The 22,538-nt window shown below is 42.7% G+C and overlaps 1 protein-coding gene across 2 annotated transcripts; it reads left to right on the top strand.

Moving 5' to 3' along the window:
• The first annotated feature begins 6,764 nt into the window (after nt 1-6,764).
• TMEM275 (transmembrane protein 275) lies at nt 6,765-22,138 on the top strand. Of its 2 annotated transcripts, none has more exons than XM_081916127.1 (2): nt 6,765-7,437; nt 18,566-22,138. In XM_081916127.1, exon 2 carries the CDS (start codon nt 18,645-18,647, stop codon nt 19,191-19,193), a length of 549 nt encoding a protein of 182 aa, XP_081772253.1. In that variant the 5' UTR covers nt 6,765-7,437; nt 18,566-18,644; the 3' UTR covers nt 19,194-22,138. The 2 variants fall into 2 exon arrangements, with proteins under 2 accessions (XP_081772253.1, XP_081772254.1); XM_081916128.1 differs by lacking the exon at nt 6,765-7,437 and adding an exon at nt 17,348-17,402.
• Nucleotides 22,139-22,538: the final 400 nt, after the last annotated feature.

The raw sequence follows: 22,538 nt of genomic DNA, 5'->3' as shown, positions 1-22,538 counted from the left end.
ATCAGTTCATTCTGGGCTGTAGTATTATCAACCTGCCTGGTGACTGCTTCTTTCAATCTATCTATAAATTGATGGTAGGGCTCTGAATGTTGTTGTTTAATATTAACAAAAGAGCTAATAGGGAAAGCAGAAGGCAATTCCCCAGCCCACACAGATTCCTCCTCTAAGAACAGAATTCCTTTCTGCCTAGCCAGGGAAAGTGAGGTGCGCACAGCTCCTGTAGGAGAGCACGCAGGGGTTGTGGCAGACAAAGCAGGCAAAGGAGGAAGGGGAGGGGTGGATGGGTTTGTGGGCTGAGGTGTAGGGAGGGGTTGGCAAGGCTGCAATGGAGGCAAAAGCTTAGGATAAGGAGGGGAGGGATTGTCTGCAACAGCCAGAAGGGCAGGAGCCGAAGGAGACGCCTGGGGTCCTAATTTAGCAACGGCAGCTGCACATTTCTGCCAGGTGAGCAGACAATGAATTGAAGCCCGCGGTTCAGCAAAAAGGGTCTTCCCGATCTTTTGCCAAGTCCCCACCTCAAGGGACCCCCTTTCGGGGTAGGAGGGAAATTGGCAATTGATCTCGCCGAGAAGCTGTTCAATTTCTTTTAAGGAAACATTAACACCCACAACTCGCTGTCTAACTAGAGAAAACAATTCCCTGGCATGTTCTTTCTGCAATTTTGTCAAATCGCCCCCCATACTCACGAAGTAGCGCGCTGAGACTTTTCCAGTCGAGTGAAGTACAGGTGCTAGGCTGCGTAAGGGATCTGGCACGTCGGGGGTCACCAGATGTAGGAATGAAAAGCACGGGAGACGAGTAGTAGGTGTCATGTGAGAGGCGTCTGCCGGGAAGTCCCGGGAACTCTCTTTTATTGAATATCACAAAGCATTGCCACAGGTGTCCTTGTGGCTGATTGGTTGTTACAAACACAAAGAAACTCATTGCCTATTGGTTAATGCAAATGCAAGGCGGGAATTACATGTGAGGGGTGGGAATTACATGTGAACATTTATCACTGGTAGATTAAAGGCTGGGAAACGAGGTTGGGACTAGACAAGCATGAAACCTCCTAATTAATTATAACTAAAGATTAATATAACACAGACGATTACTAATGATTGATCATAACATGAAAGAATATAATAATCAAGTTCTATAGATGTGGTCAGCTATGCATGGAGTACAAGTCACCATGAACTTGAGGTGAACTGAGCGATGAGGGAATGTCTTGGTGTTTGGAGCAGGTTCGTACAGTGTGTGCAGAAACAGAGAGAAGATTATAAGCGAGACTTCCCAGAATGCAAGAGGAAAGAAGCAAGACTTCCCATAGCAAGACTTCCCATAAGGCCACAGTTATGTGCAGAAGGAAAACTTCCCTTTAACCTACCAGGGAATTGAGGCATTCATACGTACTCTCTTTGGGTTGAAAAGCATGAGGCAAATTTTAATCCTCAAAATCTCATTCCACGTTTACTGGATAATTGCTTCACAGTGTACTGTTTGGATCATTCCAGCATCTTGCACATGGGGAAACATGTTTGCTATTATATAGTACCCTTCATACGTTTTGTTTCTATTTACTTGTTCACAAAATATAATAATGGGTTCTCATGACTCGGTCTTTTTGTTACATAAAGATTCTGCTACACAGAATTTACCTAACGCATAGGAAGAGGGAAAACAATGTCCGTAATGAAGCTTTGGCTCTTCAACAAACATGAGTAAATTCCAGTGGATTGCCATTGTCTGTTTCCAGCCATGGCGTATGCTGTGATGAAAGACTGTGCAAAAATGGACCCATTGCAGTACCATCTGCTTGACAGTTTCCTGCAGTGGTTTGTTTTTCTCTTGTGGACATCGGTCAGTGCTCAAATAAAATAGTGACAGTCATTAGCTAACCAATCCAAACAGTTCAGGGAACATATATCTCCAGGGAATGGTAAAATAACTGAAAAGCAGGGCTTCAAATTTAACAGCTTTGCTAATTGGTTTGCAAATGGAAATGTCTGAGAGTTAAACACTGTTGGTGCAAGAACTCCCAGAAGTTAATTAAAATATATTTGCCTCTTGCTGATATAAGACCAAAGGTAGCTGCAAGACAGGTTGGTGTCTTTACTTTTCCTCTCCTCCTGTTGATTTGATTGTATGTAAGTATCTCTGTGTGATTATTATCTTCTTTTTGTCCAACATCTCCCCCCCCCTCAATAAACTGTCATGTACATTAAGCTTAATTGGTTTGAGAGGCATTTCTCAGTAAAATAGTCCCACTAATCTATCCCCTTGGGTTCTAAGGATGTTTAGCAAGGTTTTAAGTTCCATGTCTCCTGGACTTTGGAGAAGGAAATACAAAATTCCCCACTTACTAAATATTTTTAGATTATTGATATCACTGACGCTGGAAAAAAAACCTTTCCTAAGGTGAAAAGTGAACAGTCTTCTGAGAAACTGCATCTCATATGCTTTACCTATAAATGAGTGAATTCCTCCAGAGGAATGCAAAACACTGATAATAAAATCATTGTTGCAGTACGAACAGATCTGGTGGCAATGTAAAACATTTCACACTTTCAGAGTGCGAGTGATATTTACTTCCGTTGAATATAAATCCTGCGTTTTAAAGACAGAAGCTTCTGTTGAGTCAGAGTCTGATTCTGCTGCAATACCGAATCAGCTTTATACTGCTGCATCTCCACAGGAATGGTTAATGAAGATAAATTTATGGTGGCTATGAAACGTTATTGTATAATCAATATAGATTAAACAGAGCCAAGATAGTTGATAAGTAATTTACCTGAAAAGTAAGTAATTTACCTGAAAAGGGGTGGGGTCAATGATCCACATCTAGATGCAAAAATCAAATTTATAATCCTATTACTATTTGCCCTGAAATGAAAGCGAAGGCAAATGCTTTAGAAAAGGGACCATTATGTTACTTATTTCCTCAAGATACCAAGAACCTGAAAGGAAGTTATTGCAAAATAATGTTTCAATGGCATTCGAGTTCCATTTAAATAAATACTAGAGATGCAATTTTGTTATACCTTTCTCTTTCCAATTTTATTTAATGTCTGTGGAACTGTAGGGGTTGTGTCTAAATTTTTAAAATATTTCAAAATATGACAGGATACGCTTTACTCTACAATCCCATGGGAATCCGGCTATTCAGCTGCTTACACTACAATTATGTATGTGTCTACTCAGAAGTAAGCCCTTTTGAATTCACTGAGACTTAGGTGCATAAAGAAAGTAAATATGAAATTGGTGTGAAAATATTAGACATGGTAAGGATGGAAGTGGTATATGGTATGTTGGGGAAATTCCAAATTGCCAGCAGCAAATGGTTGGCTATTGAGACTGCAGAAAATGATCGATGGTATAACATTAACAAATGTTATATGTATATGTAAAGGCTCACAAAATCTGAACCACGTTTCCGATTTTTTGGTCTTATCTTATTCAGTATTGACTTGTGAAACATACAGTGCAATCCTAAGCATGTCTACTCAGAAGTAAGTCCTAGTGAATTCCCTGAGTATTACTCCCAGGCTGGTGGGTTTAGGACTTCAGCCTCATTCAGTACATTTCCTTAGGAATATAACTTGATTAGCTGTAGCTTTCTTGCATTTAAAAAGCAGGAAAGAAAACCAAGAAAATAGATTCCATTTTGTCAGTGTGTGCAGCCGAACCACAGTTATTTGAATAACAAAAGGATTTGGACAATGTCCCAAATAACTGGATTTTCAAATACATGAGAATCCCATAGAGCTATAGTTGCATTGGCACACACTTCATAGCCACAATTGAATAATTCGGACTTTCAGGTGAAAATGATGTTGTATAAGGAGTCTGTTCTTTAATTCTGCACCTACCTGGGGGGGGGGGTTAAGTCTAATTGAAACCAAGGGGAAATATTACTAAGTAGACATGCATAGGATTGTGTTGCGAGTTTAATTGATGATAGATTATACAATTCGGCATTTATTGTTACGTAACTCACATCTTGGCTGTGAGTTCTGGAAGACCCGCTCCCTGCCTTGAAGACTATCCCCCACCTGGCCTGGAAGGGCCCAGTTGCAAAAGCTGAGGCTGCTGAAGAGGCCAGAGACCACCTTGACTGGCTCTTGGCTGCAGACCCAGGTCACTGAGCCTGAATTTCCACAGCCATCACCTGCCATGAACCACCATTGGTAGGATTGGCAGCAACAGCAGCAGTGAAAGTGGACTAGCTAGTGAAAGTGCCACATTTCCCAAACAACAATATATTGCAGTGTTAGTGCTTTGAAAAAGTGATGGTTGTGAAACAGAGAGGAAAACCTGATGCGACATTAAATGTGTCCTTGCGTTTAAGGTGTAGGGTTTATAAAATGCAAATTACCGTATTTTTCGCTCTATAAGACGCACCAGACCACAAGACGCACCTAGTTTTTGGCAGAGGAAAACAAGAAAAAAAAAATTCTGAATCTCAGAAGCCAGAACAGCAAGAGGGATTGCTGCGCAGTGAAAGCAGTGATTCCTCTTGCTGTTCTGGCTTCTGGGATAGCTGTGCAGCCTGCATTCGCTCCATAACACACACACACATTTCCCCTTACTTTTTAGGAGGGAAAAAGTGAGTCTTATAGAGCAAAAAATACGGTACATCAGCAGTGAAGGGAGTGCTGATTATTAACAGGATCAATGAAGATTTGCCCTTATGTAAATAAGGGGAGGATTGCATTAGGATTATATTCCCTTTCCATGCCTGCTATAGTTATCACCCCCTCCCAAGATGATGCACATTAGATGCAATTGGGTCCTGAGTGCTTCCCCCCCCCCTTCAAGGATCATATCTGGATCCTGTGGAACAACTGTGTCTTTTATTTGGCTTTGTTTTATTATCTGGAAAGTATATACCTCAATATAGTTGCCTTAAACCAAGTCATCAACTTCAGATAAGTTAATTTGAAGCTTGCAATCTTTTACTGCACTCCATATTGGTTCCCTGTCAGTTGCAAATCCATTTTGAGTGCTAATTTCCTTCGTCAGAAGCTTGCTGTTTATTTAATTCCTTTGTCAAACATGGATTTGCTTCATGCAGATCCATAAAATTAATAGATTAAACGCATGCACCTTTACTTCATGTTTATAGTTTTCTGTTTTTTATTCCAAATTATCTATTGCTTCCTCTACAGTAATCTAAATATATTCAGTTAGCGTGAATTAATCAGCAATGTTACTCTGCAGGGCGAATGAATCCCAGGATGTTTTAGGCACATCTCCTAATTCACAGTCTTCAGTCACCCACAGATCTTGCCGTAAATTCAGAGCTTGACGTAGACTCTGCTGTCACTCACCTTTGTCAACCAGATAATGACAGCCCTGCTGCTCACATTATTGCTTATATCACTATAAAAGAGAGTTCCTTCCAAAATCCTTTCTGTACGTATGAAAAGGGACAAAGCATCATTGGATTTCTCAGCTTGCTACAAGGGTTAAACACTATGGTTGTTGGTTGGGGGCTAAACATCCATTTGCCTCTTGTAGCATCTCAGACATGCTGTGTGAAAGGTGGGGAGGGTGCAGTAGGACTAAAAGATCTCTAAGATCTGCTTCAGTCCTCTGGTCCTCTGATTCTACTCACATGCAGCAAAACAATGTGGTAAAGTGAGAACTCTGAGGTTGTAGAGTGGATGGAATTCAATTCTAGGCTGAATGCTATCATACATTTTTTTTTTTTTAAAAAAAAAACCCCACACAACAGTTCTCTCAGACTGCAAATAGAAAACAGCACACGGGGGTGTAGACTCGGCTAAAACCTTTGTCCCCGAGGTGCTAGATTTCTGGAGTTTATTTTTAACTTTTTTGAGTTTGTATTGGGAGGTTTTTAATGTTTGAGGGTTTTATTATGTTTTTATATGTATTGTAAGCAGCCCAGAGTGGCTGGGGAAATCCAGCCAGATGGATTGGGTATAAATACAACAACAACAACAAAACAACAACAACAACAACAACAACAACAACACTATGGAGCTTTTAATTGGAGGGGGGTCATTTAAAAATGGTAGCCCTCTCTTACCCTCTGAAGTGGTCCCTACTCCACCCTATGAGTTCCGAATTCCACCCCCTCATTCTGCTTATAGGTCCAGGCCTGACCAATTTGCACCACCAATCAGACCTAAGCAGATCCCATAAGCATCTTAAAGAGAAGGAGGGGCATTGCAGCTGATAACCTTGCCGATGCCATCCTCTTTTACGCCTTTTACGCAGTTTTTCCTAGACAATGCAAGGGTTTGTCTGAATGTCTACACGTGCCTTCTGCTGATATCTCATTGTTGTCCTTCCACTTTGATGTCTCCAGCTTTAGAAGGATCCCCGAAGCCTTTGAAAGGGAAGGGAAGGAGGGGGGATGTCTTCAATGAACGCCTTCTTGTTTCCATTCTCGCTTCTGTTGCTTGAATGCTGAATGAAGGGAGCCACAGTGCGATGTTGTTTTGGGTGTAGGTGGGATTTAATGGTCTGCGAATATACTTTTTATAAAAAAAGTCAAGGAACAAAGGCACGAGGAAGGGGCAGATGACAAGCAATAAACCTCATTTCCCTTCGTTAGAGATGCAAGTTTGTGCAGCTGCATTTTTCAAACTTATCTCCTGCTGTTTGAAGGATCGTGGGTCTCCCGGTAGTTGCTGCCTTATTAGAAAATTTCACTAGGCAGAAAAGGAGCGGCGGGGAGAGAAGTTAGGCTGATTGGGGTGGGGGTGGGGGGTTAGGGAAAAAAAAGAAGAATCAGAGCCACACTGCCCCTGGCGTTGATAGTCCAGAAGGCAGCTAAATTGGGAGCAGTTGCTATTTTCAGCACCAAAGCTGTGAACAGCGTCAGGGAGAGCATGGAAGGGAGTCCTAGCCGAGGCTGGGTTGTTGCAAGAGGCTGTCGACCAGCTCGAAATAAGAGCGGAGAGATGTAGTGGCTGTGACATCCTCCTGGCAGCGAAGCCATCGAGACCCGGCTTCCTGCATCGCTGGACTTGGCGACCAGCCGATCTCCCTGCTGTGTGCGTGGATGCAGCGGTCGGGGGAAGAGGGCAAACATGCGGCACGTGAATCTTTCTCTCCATAGGAGAAAGCATAACATCCTCCCGGGAGGCGGCTCCCCAAAGCAAGGCTTTCTACGCAAGCTCCGATCAAAACCACTTGAGGCTCCAGAAGATCCGTGCAGCCGGCTCCAAGAATACCCTCCTCCTAGGGAGCCTAAGACCTCAAGGATGCCTCAGCTCCGTCTAAGTTTCTCACGGTTGTGATGTCCCGGTGGAGTTCACGGAGGACCTTCCATGTTTCTGGGTCTTGTGAATCGCCTTTCGTCTAAGCTTCCCTGAACCCGTTCCCCCCTCCCTCTAAGCTTTTCCTAAAGATTAAATGGAAAAAGAAAACTGTCAGAGGACGCAGAGCTTCTCTTGCGCTCTTCATAGTGCGATTCAAGTCCAGGTAATTTTTTCCCCATTATAATAAACCTATTTTAATTTTTTTTAATGGTATTTTCATACTCTAAATAATGAAATTCATATTACTTAAGAAATTGTCAGTCCCAAATACCACTTATTTGGGAGAAAAACTAGCTTGATTCACATCTACCATGCAAGAGTTTTGAAATGGTGTTTGAGGAGAGAGGCTTCCATTCAGTTCTCTGCCGAGTGCTTGGTAACCTTTATATATAGACAGTGCTGATCATAATAAAGAAGGGGAGGGGGAAAGGGACAACTAATCAGCCAATTATCTGAAAATACAATGTGTTTGCTTTACATCTGATGTCTCAGCACCAGCAGTCCCAATCCACAGGTTGAAAGGTCGCTGAAAACCAGTTGATATTCTTCCCATTTAGACTAAAATGGAAGAGGTGTCCCTTAGATACGCAACTTCCTAGCTGCTTGTTGCGGTCTATTAATTCAACCCATTTCTTGCAAGCTGGAGAGCATTTGAAAAATTCCATAATTTGAGCCTCCTTTTGTGGAGTTATAACAGGGAATGATTGCTTGCTGCTTGAGCTTTTCTTTTGAATATCAATGTACCGGTAATATTTTTCAGTTCTTGGGTGAGCCTCTATTTTTCTATTACATTTCCATTACAAAATACCACACTTATTCAATTGGCAGGTTTTCTTAAAATATATGTCTGAGAAATACACTCAGAAAGAAAGTAGACACCTCTCACGCCTAAAACACTTCCGCAATGTCTCTCTATAAAACGTGTACTTCAGTTTTCTATTGATCTAAGGACTGCCACCCCCCTCTTCACCTTGAAGGTAAACTTGTAATTCATTAAACTGGAGATTTCCAGCTAATTGATTTACCAGTAACAGAACCCACTTATAGTGGACCATCCTATGCTTAGAAGTTATTATATGAGATTTTGGTTACGGGATGGAATCACTCTAACCATGCACAGGATTCTATAAACTGACAAATCAATATGTACCCCAGGTCCTGCTCTAAACCTCAGTCAAGTGAATGAAAATTGGAGGATAGAATCAATGTACTGGATGTGGCCATTCAAAGTTTCTTTAATCGAGCAGTTTTAAGTTGTTTAATTTAAACCCTTTAAGGTTGCCATTCTAAGGTTGGTCTCCTCCAACCTTTATATATATATATATCTTCCCATTGTTCACAAAGGGAGAGCCAAAATTGGGATGGCATCCTTGCCAACTTCTGGGGCTGGTGTAATTTTCACTCTGGTTTGGGGACATGCTGGGGGGGGGGTGGACTGGAAATCCTTCTGCTGCATCACTAGCATGTTCTGTTCTTGGCTCTACCAAAGTCAGATTTCCAGTTTTGGTAGGACAGAAGCTGTGCACAGTTCTGCAGCAGGGATTAGAAGACATCTAACATTAGATCTCCCACCCTTAGGTCAGAGCTCACTTCCAGGGGCCAGTAAGTGTTGGTGCAGTATATGTTCAAAATGTCCAATACGTAGATGTTTGGACTGTTATTCATAAGTCCAGATAAGGCGTGAAGGGATTCCTTATTTCAGGCGAAGTTCTTTCGGCATTCACTGAGTTGGCTGGTCTTCCAAGTTTGATAGAGTGCTGCACAAGTTTAAAGTACTCTCATAGCATACTGTCAACATAGAATACCTGTGCTCAGAGATCTGCATTGGTTGCCAATTTGCTACCAGGCCAGGTTCACGGTGTCATTATTAGTATATAAAGCCCTTAACAACTTGGGACCACTTTACCTACCCAAGTAGGCCTTACCCCATATATGACAATTTGACCGCTTTTATTGGCAGAAGTGGCACTACTACAGGTGCCACATAATACTTGTTCTGCAATTGTAAGTACCTGATATTTCAGTGTGGTAGCCCCTACACTTTGGAACTCCCTGGCTATTGAGATCAGGCAGGTGCCTTCGCGGTATTCTACTCGGCACCTGCTAAAAACATTCTTGTCTAGACAAGACTCCCCAGGTGCTCAGAAATTAGATGTGAATTTTAATCTTTTTTGTATTTAACCTTTTTGTCTGTTTTAAAATATTGTACTTTTTCTTGATTTTCTTTTTTTATCTTTTCGTAAACCACTTTGAGGGTTTTTGGGGTTTTTTTTTACAATCAAGCAGTATATAAAATTTTATAAAATAAATAAAATATGCCATTCCAGTGCTTTATCTGACTCTAAAGATTGCTAGTTAAAGTCAACAGCAGCCAAAACCGTGAACGCTCTGTGGTATTCTGTGAACTATTTAAATTTTTCACTCTCCCTGCATAAATAGTTCCCCTCTATGAACTGATGCAGGACAGTTCCACACAGAAAATTGAAATGTACGCTGAAGTACACATGTTGCAACTCATTATCGGGGCCATGCTTTCAGGCCACATCACACATGCTACATCTCCTAAACTGATTCAAGATCGAGACTCCAACCCTTCTGCTCACCATATGGAGCTTGTGCCAATTGCTCTTCTGATGGTATATGTCAAGAGTTCTATATCATCAGCTCAGGGGCTAGGTCAATTTATCTGTGACACAGATACAGATTAAGCCTTTCTGATTTCACACAAGATTCCCCAAATGTCAGTCTGTAGCATATCAGAAGCCATTAGATTCTAGAAACACTGATTGACAACGAATCTGGAGAAGTAGCAGTGTGATCCCATGTATGTCGTCAGAAGTAAGATTCATGGACCTCAATGAAAGTATATCTGGTCTCTCTGATTTAAATGAAGTTGATTTTCTGGTTGCACCCTTAAACTTTGTGACATGGAATAAGATTAAGTGAAAAAGATATTGAAGGCAGCTATCAGTTTTATTTCTAGGCGGTTACAGCTGAAGTACAGGTGCAAAGTATCTCCCTGGGAAGGAAAATGGAATGATAAATCTTTATGGCAGTTATTATTATTTTAATTTATTTTAATTCCAAAGATTTCCATACCACCTCTCAATTAATAGAATTTCTCAGTCCAGTTTACAACAACAGAATGAAATAACAACTGAAACATTGTGCATGGAAAAAGAAACAGCAATGCTATCCATTAAAAAGCTGGGGGAAATGAAAATGCACATAAAACAAAACAGCACAGGTTATGTTACTCTGGTTTCTCTTTGGATTGTATAACAGCACAGGCATCAGGTCAGCCTCCCATGGGAACAAACTGCACAAGCAGGGTGCTACCACTGTGAAGGCCCTGCCTCCAATCACCATGCACATCACCTCATAGAGCAGGAGCCTCCAGAGAAGGGCCTCTGAACCAGATATAAATGCAGAGGTAGCTAACCTACCATTCCCATCATCCCTGCCCACTGGCAATGTTGACTAGGGCTGATGGTCACACCTAGAAGACCACAAGTTGACCACCCCTGTCTTAACATATGGGCAGGTTGATGTGGCAGAAGGTGAAGATTGTACCCTTTAATGTAAGCTGCCTCAAGCCCATGTGGAGTTGATGGGATAACATATATTGGATGATACCATTTTAAGAACTTCAGACTTGTCTTGCTCGATCAGTCCAAAAGTATCTCTATTCTAGCAACAGTAGCCAGTCAGATTCCATTGAGGGCTTACAAGCAAAGCAATAGCCTTACTCTGATGCTTGTCCATAATGGCTGTTATTCAGCTTCTGAACATAGAGATGTCCTATGCAGGGATCATTCCCGCCCCCACCACACCCACATTTGCTTCAGGTTGCATGTGGTTACTCTTCAGGAGATACTTCTATGTCCAAATACCTTACTGGTTCTATAACCAGAGGCTGGAATCCTTTACTCAACTATGTGGCAAAATCCTACTGAACGCAGTGGGAATTACCTCTGAGTAGACATGTCTACGATTGCATTGTGACTCTTTTAATATACAGGGACGCGGACTTATAAAAAATATTGGGGGGGCCCGGGAAAGCTCATGAATAATAAATAAGCTCATGAATATGCAAATAAAGTGGCGTCGCCTCCTCGTGAGCGAATAGGGGAGAGCGTGCTGCGCCTATTAATCAGCTCCAAAGGAAATTGGGTGGAGCTTTTGCTCGGGAGGGAGGGCAGGAGGCATGCAGCCCGCCCCTCCCTGTGCATTTTGGGCTGGGGGAGGGGCGGCGATGGCGCTCTGCTGGAGGGGCGCCGGAGATTATTGGGGGGGTGGAGCCCCCCCAAACGAATTTTTGAGGGGGCTCGGGCCCCCTCAAGCCCCATGGAGTCGGCGCCTATGTTAATATACAAATAAATGTGTGAAAATGCTAAAGGCACAAATCCCTCCTTTCTCAAAAAGATGGATTTTTCACTTTCTTGCTATCATGACAGTAAGATTGAAAAGACGCAGTGCTAATTATTCTTCAGCAAGATTTGTTCTCCGGTATGTTTGTCAGTACTAGACCTCATAATATCTGGGGCAGAAATTGAGCTAATGCGGGCGGCTCCTTTCCAATCCCTCAGGTAAGGGGGATGATTTTTGAAATAAGTCACATATTCCAATGTGTGATTCAAAATGAGAAAAAAAACATGAAATGCTTTGAAGCAGGAATTGCTAGCAACAAGAAGACATTTCTGCATTGCAGAAATCAAAGTCATTTGAACACCCACACCACATACATTCCAGGCTTTTTGATTGGGGCATCTGATCAGCTGCTGAGGAACTTGAGCAGGAGAATGCCATTGCGTTCATTTTCTACTTGAGGGCTTCACATAACTTCTGATTGCCTCTATGGGAAATAGTGAAGGGCCATGGCTCAGTGGTAGGGCATCTGCCTTGGATACAGGTCTTAGGTTCAGTCCCTGGCATATTCAGGGTGCACAGGGGGAGACCCTTATCTGAAACCCTGGAGAGCTTCTTATAGTCAGTGTAAGACAATACAGAACTAGATGAACCATTTGTTGGACTCAGTAGAAAGCAGCTTTCTATGTTCCTATGTAAATGGGATGCTGGACTTTGGTCCGTTGGTGTGATCCAGCATGGCTAATTTTTAAGTGAGGTCCTGAGTATGTACAGCTGTATGTTCATGTGCTCCTCCTTTCATACAGTGTGTCAGATATGCAGGTTACCAGTGGAATCAGGGGAGGAACCAGAATGGGCAGTCTCATTCCACCCTTCACATGTTTAGTCTCCTGTTAACTGTTTGTAAAGGACTTATGATGCAGAGTCTCTCTCTCTCTCTCTCTCTCTCTCTCTCTCTCTCTCTCTCTCTCTCTGTGTGTGTGTGTGTGTGCATGTGTAGTTCTGTATTTGCAAGGGCCTCACTCTGGTGTAGCATCTTTTGTGCACACAAAGACATATTGTAAGCTGTGTGGTGTACCTGCCAGTGGGGACTGAGCCACCCAGCGCTGAAACTGGAGTGACACCATAACATTCGTTCCCAAGTGTAACACTTTGCTCCTGCTCTGTTCCAATAAATGACAGCCATTCGTTGACATGGGAGAAGGTGGAAGTGTGTATTTCAGGGCACCAATTGGGTGAGGAGGGAGCTAAACCAGCCAACTGATTCTAGTGATCCCAGACAGTGAGAATCAAGCCTGTTGCTATCTTCTTAACCTCGACTCTGGGTCATGCTTGAGTGTGATAGAATAGGGAAGATTGTTGGGAAATGATGTCATGTTTGCCCTTGAAAAAGCAATTAGTGTTCCGGAGAAGCTAACCTAACTGAAACCTGATATGAACTCTGGCAAGCTGCTGACAGATAGTTCTCTCCTAAGCTGTGCATATATTCGGAACTTACCATATGCGACGTACTGTACTAAATCCAAATACTTCATTGAGGTAGAATAAACCACCCTTGAATTCTATGGCGTGAATATATTATGGAAATTAGTGCTTAATGACAACTTTTATTTTACTTCTCCTGGTCACAGGAAAAGGCAACATGCAATGAAATTCATTGATATCCATCTCTATATTTCTGATTTTTAATGAATTGGTTGTGGATTTGGAATACAATGGAGATAATTGTGCAGGGAAAAATATTCTATATGAAAATTGATTTATTGGAAAATGAGTGATGTTTATTTCTAATTGGAATGACAAATCTAGGGAAGGCTGAATTCTTTTTGTTGTTGTTAGTTAGTTAAAGGAATCAATGCACAGATTACCGTATGTACCTGTCGCTTCCTTCCTTTTCCTCTTTTGTACTATGCTATGATGCACAATAAAAATTAAGAATAGGAAAAAAAAAAGATGTTGAGATTCCCAGACCACCTGAGAAGTCCACTGTGAGGGAAGCTGGTACAGAAACGGGCAGGATTGTGCCAATGACTTACAAGTAGCTACCACCACTCACTCTATCCAATCTAATTCCTGGTGAGTGAAAAACCCAAGACCTCCATTTTATTTAGCCTACTTTTAGCAAGCTCTGTCTATCCTAACTGCAGCCAGGCATAACTCAAATCATGGCTCTCTTTACCTCTCCTTTAGCCAAGTACGGACATATGAGCAATATGACAGAAACTTTGAGCCATGCAAAATATCCAGTCATCTTCAGAATCCAATACAAAAGATGTATTGGGGGACGGGGAATCTTTTTCAGCCCAAGGGCTACATTTCCTTCTACGCAACTTCCTGAGGGCTACATGCCAGTGGAAGGAGGGAACAGAGGCAAGAGGGGGGAGAGCACATTTCAGCCAGACACAGGGTGTGGCTTGGGAGAGTTCTGAGGGCCAGGTAAACAGGCCTTAGAAGGCTGTATTCAGCCCCCAGGCCCAACCCTGATATAATAATAATAATAATAATAATAATAATAATAATAATAATAATAATAATACTACTATTTATACCCCACCACCCATCTGGCTGGGTTTCCTTAGCCACTCTGGACAGCTCCCCACAGAACACTAAAAACAGAATAAAACTTCAAACATAAAAACTTCCCTAAACAGGGCTGCCTTCAGATGTCTTCTAAAAGTCAGATAGTTGTTTATTTCCTTGACATCTGATGGGAGGGGGTTCCATAGAGTGGGTGCCACTACTGAGAAGGCCCTCTGCCTGATTTAAGACAGTGAAGCTGGATAAATTAGAAGTAGCATAAACAACAGTTTTAACCATGAGGCTACTAAGGCCTTAGGCCCTCAGTTTTCCAGCTCAGGCACTAGGGAGTGGGGGGCGGGGTCCAGTGACAGATCTGGGGCACTCAAATTTCAGTGATGCCAAAATTTGGTGCCTCTCAGCCTCTTATGCTCCATTGTAAATCACAGTTGCACTGCCCCTGAGGCTCTGCACCCAGTGCAATCAAACCACCCACACTCTCTCAAATCTGCCTGTGGAAGACTCATGTATTTATGCCATCTTAAGCCACTTGGAGGAATGACCCCCTTTTCTCTCACCAGAGTCCAGGTTAGGTGGGGAAAGGGATTGACAGGTGGAATGACGTACTCCATTCACATCTCTCAAAGGGAGTTTGAGGTAAACATCACAGAAGCAGGTAATTCTTCTGAAGATGAGAGCTTTGTGCTTCTCCAATGCAGGAAGGTATGAGGGGGAGGTGAGACAGCTCTGCGGGACAGACACACTTCTTAATTTTGCTAATTTTTACTTGGCATGCGTCACGAGAAAACATTTAGTAAGAGTTCAGAGTACTTCAACATTTTGTGTTTGTGTAGGTAGGTAATGTTCTTGATGAACAGTACAGTTATTCATCTCACCACAGTTTCTTGTTATTAATTCGGTTACTCACACCCAAGCTTTGCATTACTAAATTCTCTCAGTTGGGGAATTTTAAACTCAAATAAACATTTATGGGTGGCTAGGGCCCCCTCCTTTATATGTAAAACCACAGACTATTTAGGGTCCAGTCAAGTTGCTAGTATAAATTCTATCCTGTTTTGCATAGAGTTGATGGCAGGTAGTACTTTAGATCTCATATACTTGGCGTGGGGGGAGTTATCAAGCAAATTCTCCTAACTTGAATTTGATGTCATAAATAAATGGGCACTGGCCATCTTTTCCATTGTGCACTGAGAGTCTGGAGTGACATTCTGGATGCAGGTATGTGAGGTGTGGAAAGATATCTTATTATCCAACCACAGGGGGCTGCTCTCCAAGGTTCTAGTTGGGCTCATCCACACCATCAGCTACTGGATCCTTGAAAACTAGGCACCCCAGAGAGGACTGGATGTGAGACCTTCTGCTTGCACAGGTTATGGTCCCCACCCCATTTTTTTTCCATGTTGCTCTTTCTCCTAGGGATCTGAGCATGCATGGTCCTTTCAACTCTTTCTTTTCAACAACCCTGTGAAGCAGATTAGGCTGAAATACAGTGAGTGCTTCCAGGTAGGGGTAGGTTGTTGCGACGGATCGTGCAGATTCAGTTTTTCTGTCTCTGTGATTGGCATGTTAGCCAAGAAAGATCATGCTCCATATTTCATAGAGTCATAGAACTGTAGAACTATGCCCTCAGGTTCACAAACATGTTAGACCCAGTTCCTAATGAACGTAGCTTTATGTATGGTTTATGTATGGTTTGGATATCTGTGAAAATTTCTCTCCCCACCAAACAAATAATTCTATATGGTTGAAAAGATGACCCAGTATCTATATTTTATGCAAATACCTTGAGCAATGTGAATCTTGAGAAGATAATTCAAGGTATCACTGATCAATGCTGCTGATTGAGTATCCTATATAATGTCTTCCAGAATAACATTGTTCTTCCTAACACAAATCAATTGATCATGCTTCTTTAATGAAGTTACTGTGGCTTTATTGGATGGTAGTGACAAGAAATGGGAAGTAATGGCACAAATGAATTGAGTAAGGATATTGATTGGATTTGACCACTGAGGAGAGGTATATTTAAAGTGAAGGAAAATTATTTTATTCCATGTGAACATGGGACTTTACTTTTGGGGTGGTACATACCACCCAAACACTAGGTAGTGCTACCTATTTTGACTTTTGTGTACCTAATGTGCTAAGATTAATATCCAGCTTTGCTAATGTACCAAAACTATCTGATTCCTTTCTTTTTTTTTTACTTCTGTGCTCTGCTTCACAATGAACCTGAATGTTTCCCTTTGAGCTGAAGACTGCTCATAGTAACAACTGGATTCTATATTTTCAGCAGCGACAACAAAATTGGGGCTCTCCCATGATAGCTTCTTCATTCCAAGCGTGGGGGCTACATTTTGGCCCCAGACATGAGGCTCCCTAGCTCTTCGACTGTCTTCCTGAATGACTAGGTTATAACCAAAAACTGTTTTAGAAGGAGGCTTCCTTTGCTCCTCCCTTGGCTGGGGACAATGCTGCCTGGGGTGGGGGGGGGAGGAGGAGGAGATCTGAGTAAGAGCGTATCAGAGAGCTGAGTTTTGGACTCTGGAAAGCTAGCAACATTTCTGGGAGCAGGCTGGCAGTCTCCCTGGAAAACTATTATGTGGAAGCCATGGCTTTGGACTATGTGTTAGAGTGGTTTAAGCACTGCCTCTGCATAGGTTGTAAGCAAACACAATTTTGTTTAAAAGGCCAATACCAGTGACCTCCTTCCAGGGAGATGAAACCTGGGGAAGGCCTGCACCCCCTCTCACTGCTTGGAGAATTGGGCTGTGCCTGGCAACAGTAATCAACACACGAAGATTGTTTTAATCCACAAATCTATCAGAAATTTAATTTGAGAATTTACTATCTAAAACTTACATACGCTGGAAACTTCTTATAAAACAGGAAAATGAAATCAGTGGTGCTTTGATGCTTTTAACACCCCATCTCTTCTCCCCTTAGACTTCAGTATTAGCCTTGCTCATGATTTTTCAACACACACACACTGCTGCAGCATTTTCTTTAAAGAATCAATGGCCTTGTAGAACAGGAAAAGGGATGGGAGGAAGCACAGTCCTTATAATATTCTGCACTGCCTCTCTGATGAGAAAAAGAGTAGGAAGCTTCAAGGCTGACTCTTCTGGCTTTAAAAAGCTGAGACAGTTATTGGGGACACAAGAACAAACTGCTGTAGGCTTAGGATAAAGAGTGTGTGGGTTGTCGCTAAAGGAAGTTAAAGTAAGTATTTTTTTCCCTTTCTTTATTTTCTGTGTTTGCCTGGGCCACCCAAAACATGAGTTTTCTGGGCAGCTCACAAGAGAGAGAGAGAAAAAGCAACAGGAAAAATGAAATGCAATATCAAAATACAAAAATGTAATATCATAAAACAATAAATTGCTGCATGCTCCCCCTCCTCTTTCCCCAGCAGATGTAAGGCAGATGGCACTGCAGATATACAATACATAACAGATCAGGCATTGTGAACCAAGATTCTAAGATCACAAGCTAGGATCAAGCTACTGTACACGTTACATTAGCCATGCACCTGTGTCTTTATGTGCAGGGGCTCTTAGTGTGGAGCCCTAATCTTGATAAAAATAGCCAGGAGGTTAAGAGGACTTTAACCCTTTGCCCCCTGCTGTGTTCCTACTCCAAATTAGGGTCTATAAAATACAACGTCTCTCTGCATTTTCTCCACACTATGCATAATGTTATGTTCCTCTCTATACATCTTGCATAAGTTGATATGCATTACTCACCTTTTTCTGAACTAAAAAGCACCAAACGTTGCAGCGTTTCCTCATAGGAGAGTTGTTTTAGCTTCATGATGGTTTTGTTGCCTTCTACCGAACCTTTTCCAGCTCTGTAACTATCTTCCCGAGGTGTGTCAACCAGAACGGCAGTATTCCAAGTGTGGTTGTGTTTCAGGTCGACTCATGCAGGAATCGAAGGATCACAGGGTCGGAAGGGTCATCTAGTCCAACCTCCTGCAGTGCAAGAGGAGGAGATCTTTCTTGGCTGCTCACCCTGAGGCAATTACACTTGGCTCCAACCAATGTGCAAACCAGAGATGGGTCCAGGTTTCTGTGGTACCTCAGACATGGCACCAATTAGCTAACCCGGAAGAGGTGGGACATGCATACTGAGAATTCTCTTATGCCGCATCTGATCTTCACTGTGCACAATGGAAATGCTATCATTTCCCTGGGCCCTCTGTGACCAAATGGCCAACCCTGCCACCCTCTGGAGCTGCCCGTGGTGCAAATGGCAACTTGCAGAGGCAAACAAATGGGGTTTAAACATTGTTACCGGGGTTTGAATCTTTGCACATCACGCAAACAGAAAGTCTGAATGAATCAACATGTTTATTCCACTCCTTTCTGCCTTTTCTTGTTTTTCAGGCTTTTGGAGCAGCGATTGACCATCTTGTGGGCACCATGTTTGTTCAGTGAAATCCAAGGTCCCACCTGAGACACTAACATGTTCAGCGACAAGAACAGCACTCCTTTGTCCCAGAAGCCAAGCAAGAAGAAAACAAGGCCGCAGGGTCTCCCTTCCCCAGCTCTGTGCTGCGCCTGTGGACTGTGCATCATGCTTGCAGGCATTAACATCACCCTGGTGGGAGCGTTTGCTTTTGGGACATTCTTGCCTGTCAACAACCCTCCCATTGTCATCGGTCCCATCCTTTTGGTGGTGGCATTCACTTTCTTTGGGGCATGCTGCATCTGCAGCCGGAGACCTCCTGCTCACGGTGCAAGGAAATGCAAACCGGGGGCCAATATCGGGCTCATCAAACCTGGGAGCACAGCTTTTGAAATTGAAACCAGCGAGCACACAGTTCAAGACACCACGGCCGTGCAACTGAGCCCAACCAATTCCCCCATGTCCTCCAAAAGGTCTACCCCTGTTCACGAGAATTCAAAGACCTGCAAACTTTTTACAATGGATAGCAATGGGCCAGCGGCCAAATACATAGCAGGTGGAGAATCCATACAACTGAATTTGCCCAGAGACATGGGCATGTCATAAAGCCAAACTGGAGAATATTTATGAGTAGCTGGGCAGCAGGCACTTCAGCATGTGACCAGATGGTTAGATGAGCTCGCAGCACACCAAGCATCTGGGATCCAATTTAGTGTTGGCCGACACGTGCATCAGAATATGTTGAGAAATTTAAGGGAAAGGCATAATAAAGTAGCAATTACTTAGAAATCAATGCACAGCTGAAGTGGGAAGTGCCAGGCACTTGTGTGGAAGGACTGGATTTTGAGCAATGAAATTAAAGTGAAAGATGGCACATACGAATCAGCAGGGCACAGCTACTGAAAACAGCACAGCCTCTGGATCTCATTCATTATTTTAATGGGTTTATAAATGATAATATGGTGGTCAGAGTCTGATGATACAAGAACAGTGGGAAATTTATAGATTCTGGTTATTTTTTTAGAAGGAATGTGGATCGTAATGAACATTGAACAAGGAAAAGAAAATTGGCACTCAGATTTAATGAGGTTGATTTGTTTTCTTATTCTGAGGTCAGTGCTTCTTGAGTGCAATTTAAAATCCATCTGGCCTCTTGTTTTGCCCTGCCTTCATACTTTCCTCCTTTTCACTGCTTGCTGCAAAAGTCACTGGAAGTTCCACACATAAACATCGCCTTGATTGACCTCCCTCCATCCTCTGGTTTTCAGATTCATGTTTGGGTTGTGCCACTGGCAGCAGGCTCAGCTGCGTTGGGTTGGGTTTCAGATGGTCCTACAGAGGATGTGCAGGGTAGCAATGGGCAGTGTTGCAAGGTTACAGAGAAAACAGGAGAAATCATGGAAAGACTTTATATAACAGGAAATGGGACAAAACAACATTTTATAACTAGCTTGCAACCAGCAGGCTAGTCTGAACATCCATCCATTTGGGAGGAAAATGGCTTGACCTCTGACACATTTGACCTCTGAAACGTGGATATGTATAATAAGGAGACATGTGCAGAAATATATGGTGACAAACATTAGTGCACATAATGGAAATTTTGATCTCTTTACATCTTAAGAAGAGTCTTAAATTTGGGGGAAATAATCACTCAAAGCCCTTCTTATGCAACTACTCTATGATATTGGTTGTGAACAAGAGAATGAACATGTTCTCTTCTGCTTGTATCAAAATACCAGACAACACAGTGATTTCAGGGTTAGATGGTCCTTTTTCCTGAGGTCATTAGAATTGACGATGCTTCAGAGAAATATGTTGTGTGTTGGTTGTCCAATCAATGGCCTCAATCTAACTCAGAAAGATTCATATTTTTTTAAACTTGCAGATATTATTTGTCCCCTAAAAGTAAAGTGGCCTATTTAGCTGAGACTACCACATTTTGCTTGGGAGCATCTTTTTACTTTAATAAGAGGAGCGATACAGACTAGGCTATAGTAGGAATGCTCATGACATTTCCCCCATCTGAATTTCTCACCAAATTTTGGTGTTCCAAACTTCTTGCAGTGATGCGTATGTGTTTGTGATTCTTCCAGTCTTGATTTCTGGCCTTTTTAAAAAGACTATTGGGCATGTACAAATTGCTGGTTCCCCACCCCCTTGTTTTCACCTTCTTATGTTTGCCCTTGCATGTCATCAGTCCACAATGAACATGTATGCACATTAAGGAAGATATCGGGCAACAAACCATTATAACCTGGGATCATGCCTTTCTTCTGTGTGCAGTGACTGAAGGAAGGGAAATGCAATGTGAAGGGAAAGTCAGAGGGGAGTAAGAATTGCTGGGAGACTGTAATGGTGAAAGAGACAGATGCAGGAGGAGCTGGCAAGGGGTGGGGTGGCACCATAGACCTATATTGGGATGGAGCGGGGTTGGGGCAAGGCACCAGCGAGGTTGAGGCAGGTGCATCAGAAAGAGCACTGGATTGGCTCCACCAGTGCATCTGCGCCACCTGACTTTGCTGCCACCCTACATCACTCCATCCCAGTATGTAGTAGTGAGAGTGCTGCTGGGAGACCATGTTCACAGCACCACCCCTTCCCTACCAACCACTCTAACAAAGAAGAGAATAAATTAGTGCAGAAGTGCAGAAAAGAAGATCTAAGGGAATGCTCCTATGCTCCCTAGAGTTGGTCTATTTGACTCCCTCCAATTTGGGTTCAGTGAATAAAATAAGGCACATCCTCCACATCTTCTGTTCTGTTTGACATGAGCCAACGGTGCTGGCTCTGTTGTACATCTGTCAGGAAGGTAGGCTTGCCCCACAGTAATCCTCTGTGTTTTTTCTCAGAAGTCCCACTAAGTTCAGTGGGTTGTATCTGACTTATCCTCATAGTAGACCCACCGAAATCAAAGGAGAAGTTAGTCTGTCCAACTTCAGTCCGTTGATTTTAATGGGTCTGCGTATCAATGATGTCAGTGAGTCTGTGTTCAATGAGTATGACTTAGGTGGATACAACCCACAAGGTCTTACACCCTAGTAAATAGGTTCATTTTCTGCACTGTTGATAGTTATCATTTATTTGTTTACCGTGTATATTTGTGTTATAAAAGGGATATTTCTCAAGGGTCCATCAGTTGCTTACCACCTCTTACCTCAAACTGAAAAGGTATGTTTTACAACAGAAAGAAATTCTGAGGCAATCCTTCTGTCTCTCACCCGTAACCTGTTAAGGAAGGTGACATGTAAACCAAAAAGTGCAGCGAACTACATAAGCACCAATCTTCCTGAAACTGATAGTGGAAGTTCCTCAAGAGAAGCTGATATGACTGAAGTAAGTGGCTGAATCCACTCATGGAACCATGCCTGAATGAATGGGGTGCACTGGCCCATCTCTCATACCAAGGGGGTTCACACAGGAACTCCTGCAACTGTGAGGACTACAGGGTTGTGTGCAGGATAGGCACCTTCTCATAGTTGTGACCAGTGGGGTAGGTGGCTGATGGATGCTGGCCTGCACCAGCCTCCCTCATGTATGCTTTTAAGGTGTTGGGGTAGAAGGCACTTTTGTTCCCGTTAGAAACATGTTGAATTATGTCAATTTCATTGTGTGAAATGCTTGTGGCCAGTCCTGTACAGAAGCACAGTCTTTGGAGTTAACATGTGGTCATGCTTCTGGTGACAGTTTCCATGTTTACAAAAGCAAGTGACTGTTTAGCACGTGTTCAGTGCTGCCCTTTGGACTTTCCATGTGTTCAATAAAATATATTCAGATATTTCCTTAGTCTTCTGCAGCCAGACCTGAGCAACCTCGTTCTTATCAATCAATGCATCATGCCGTAACCTTGGGAGAAGCAAGGTATACATTGGATGTTGTGAAAGAGGTCCATATATTATCAATGGCATATGATGGGTTACCTAAGAACTGGAGATGTGTGTGTGTGTCTGT

The sequence above is a fragment of the Podarcis melisellensis genome, assembly GCF_964234715.1.
Source record: "Podarcis melisellensis genome assembly, chromosome: 6".
NCBI classification, from domain to species: domain Eukaryota; kingdom Metazoa; phylum Chordata; class Lepidosauria; order Squamata; family Lacertidae; genus Podarcis; species Podarcis melisellensis.
This window is presented reverse-complemented; position numbering and strand designations above follow the sequence as displayed.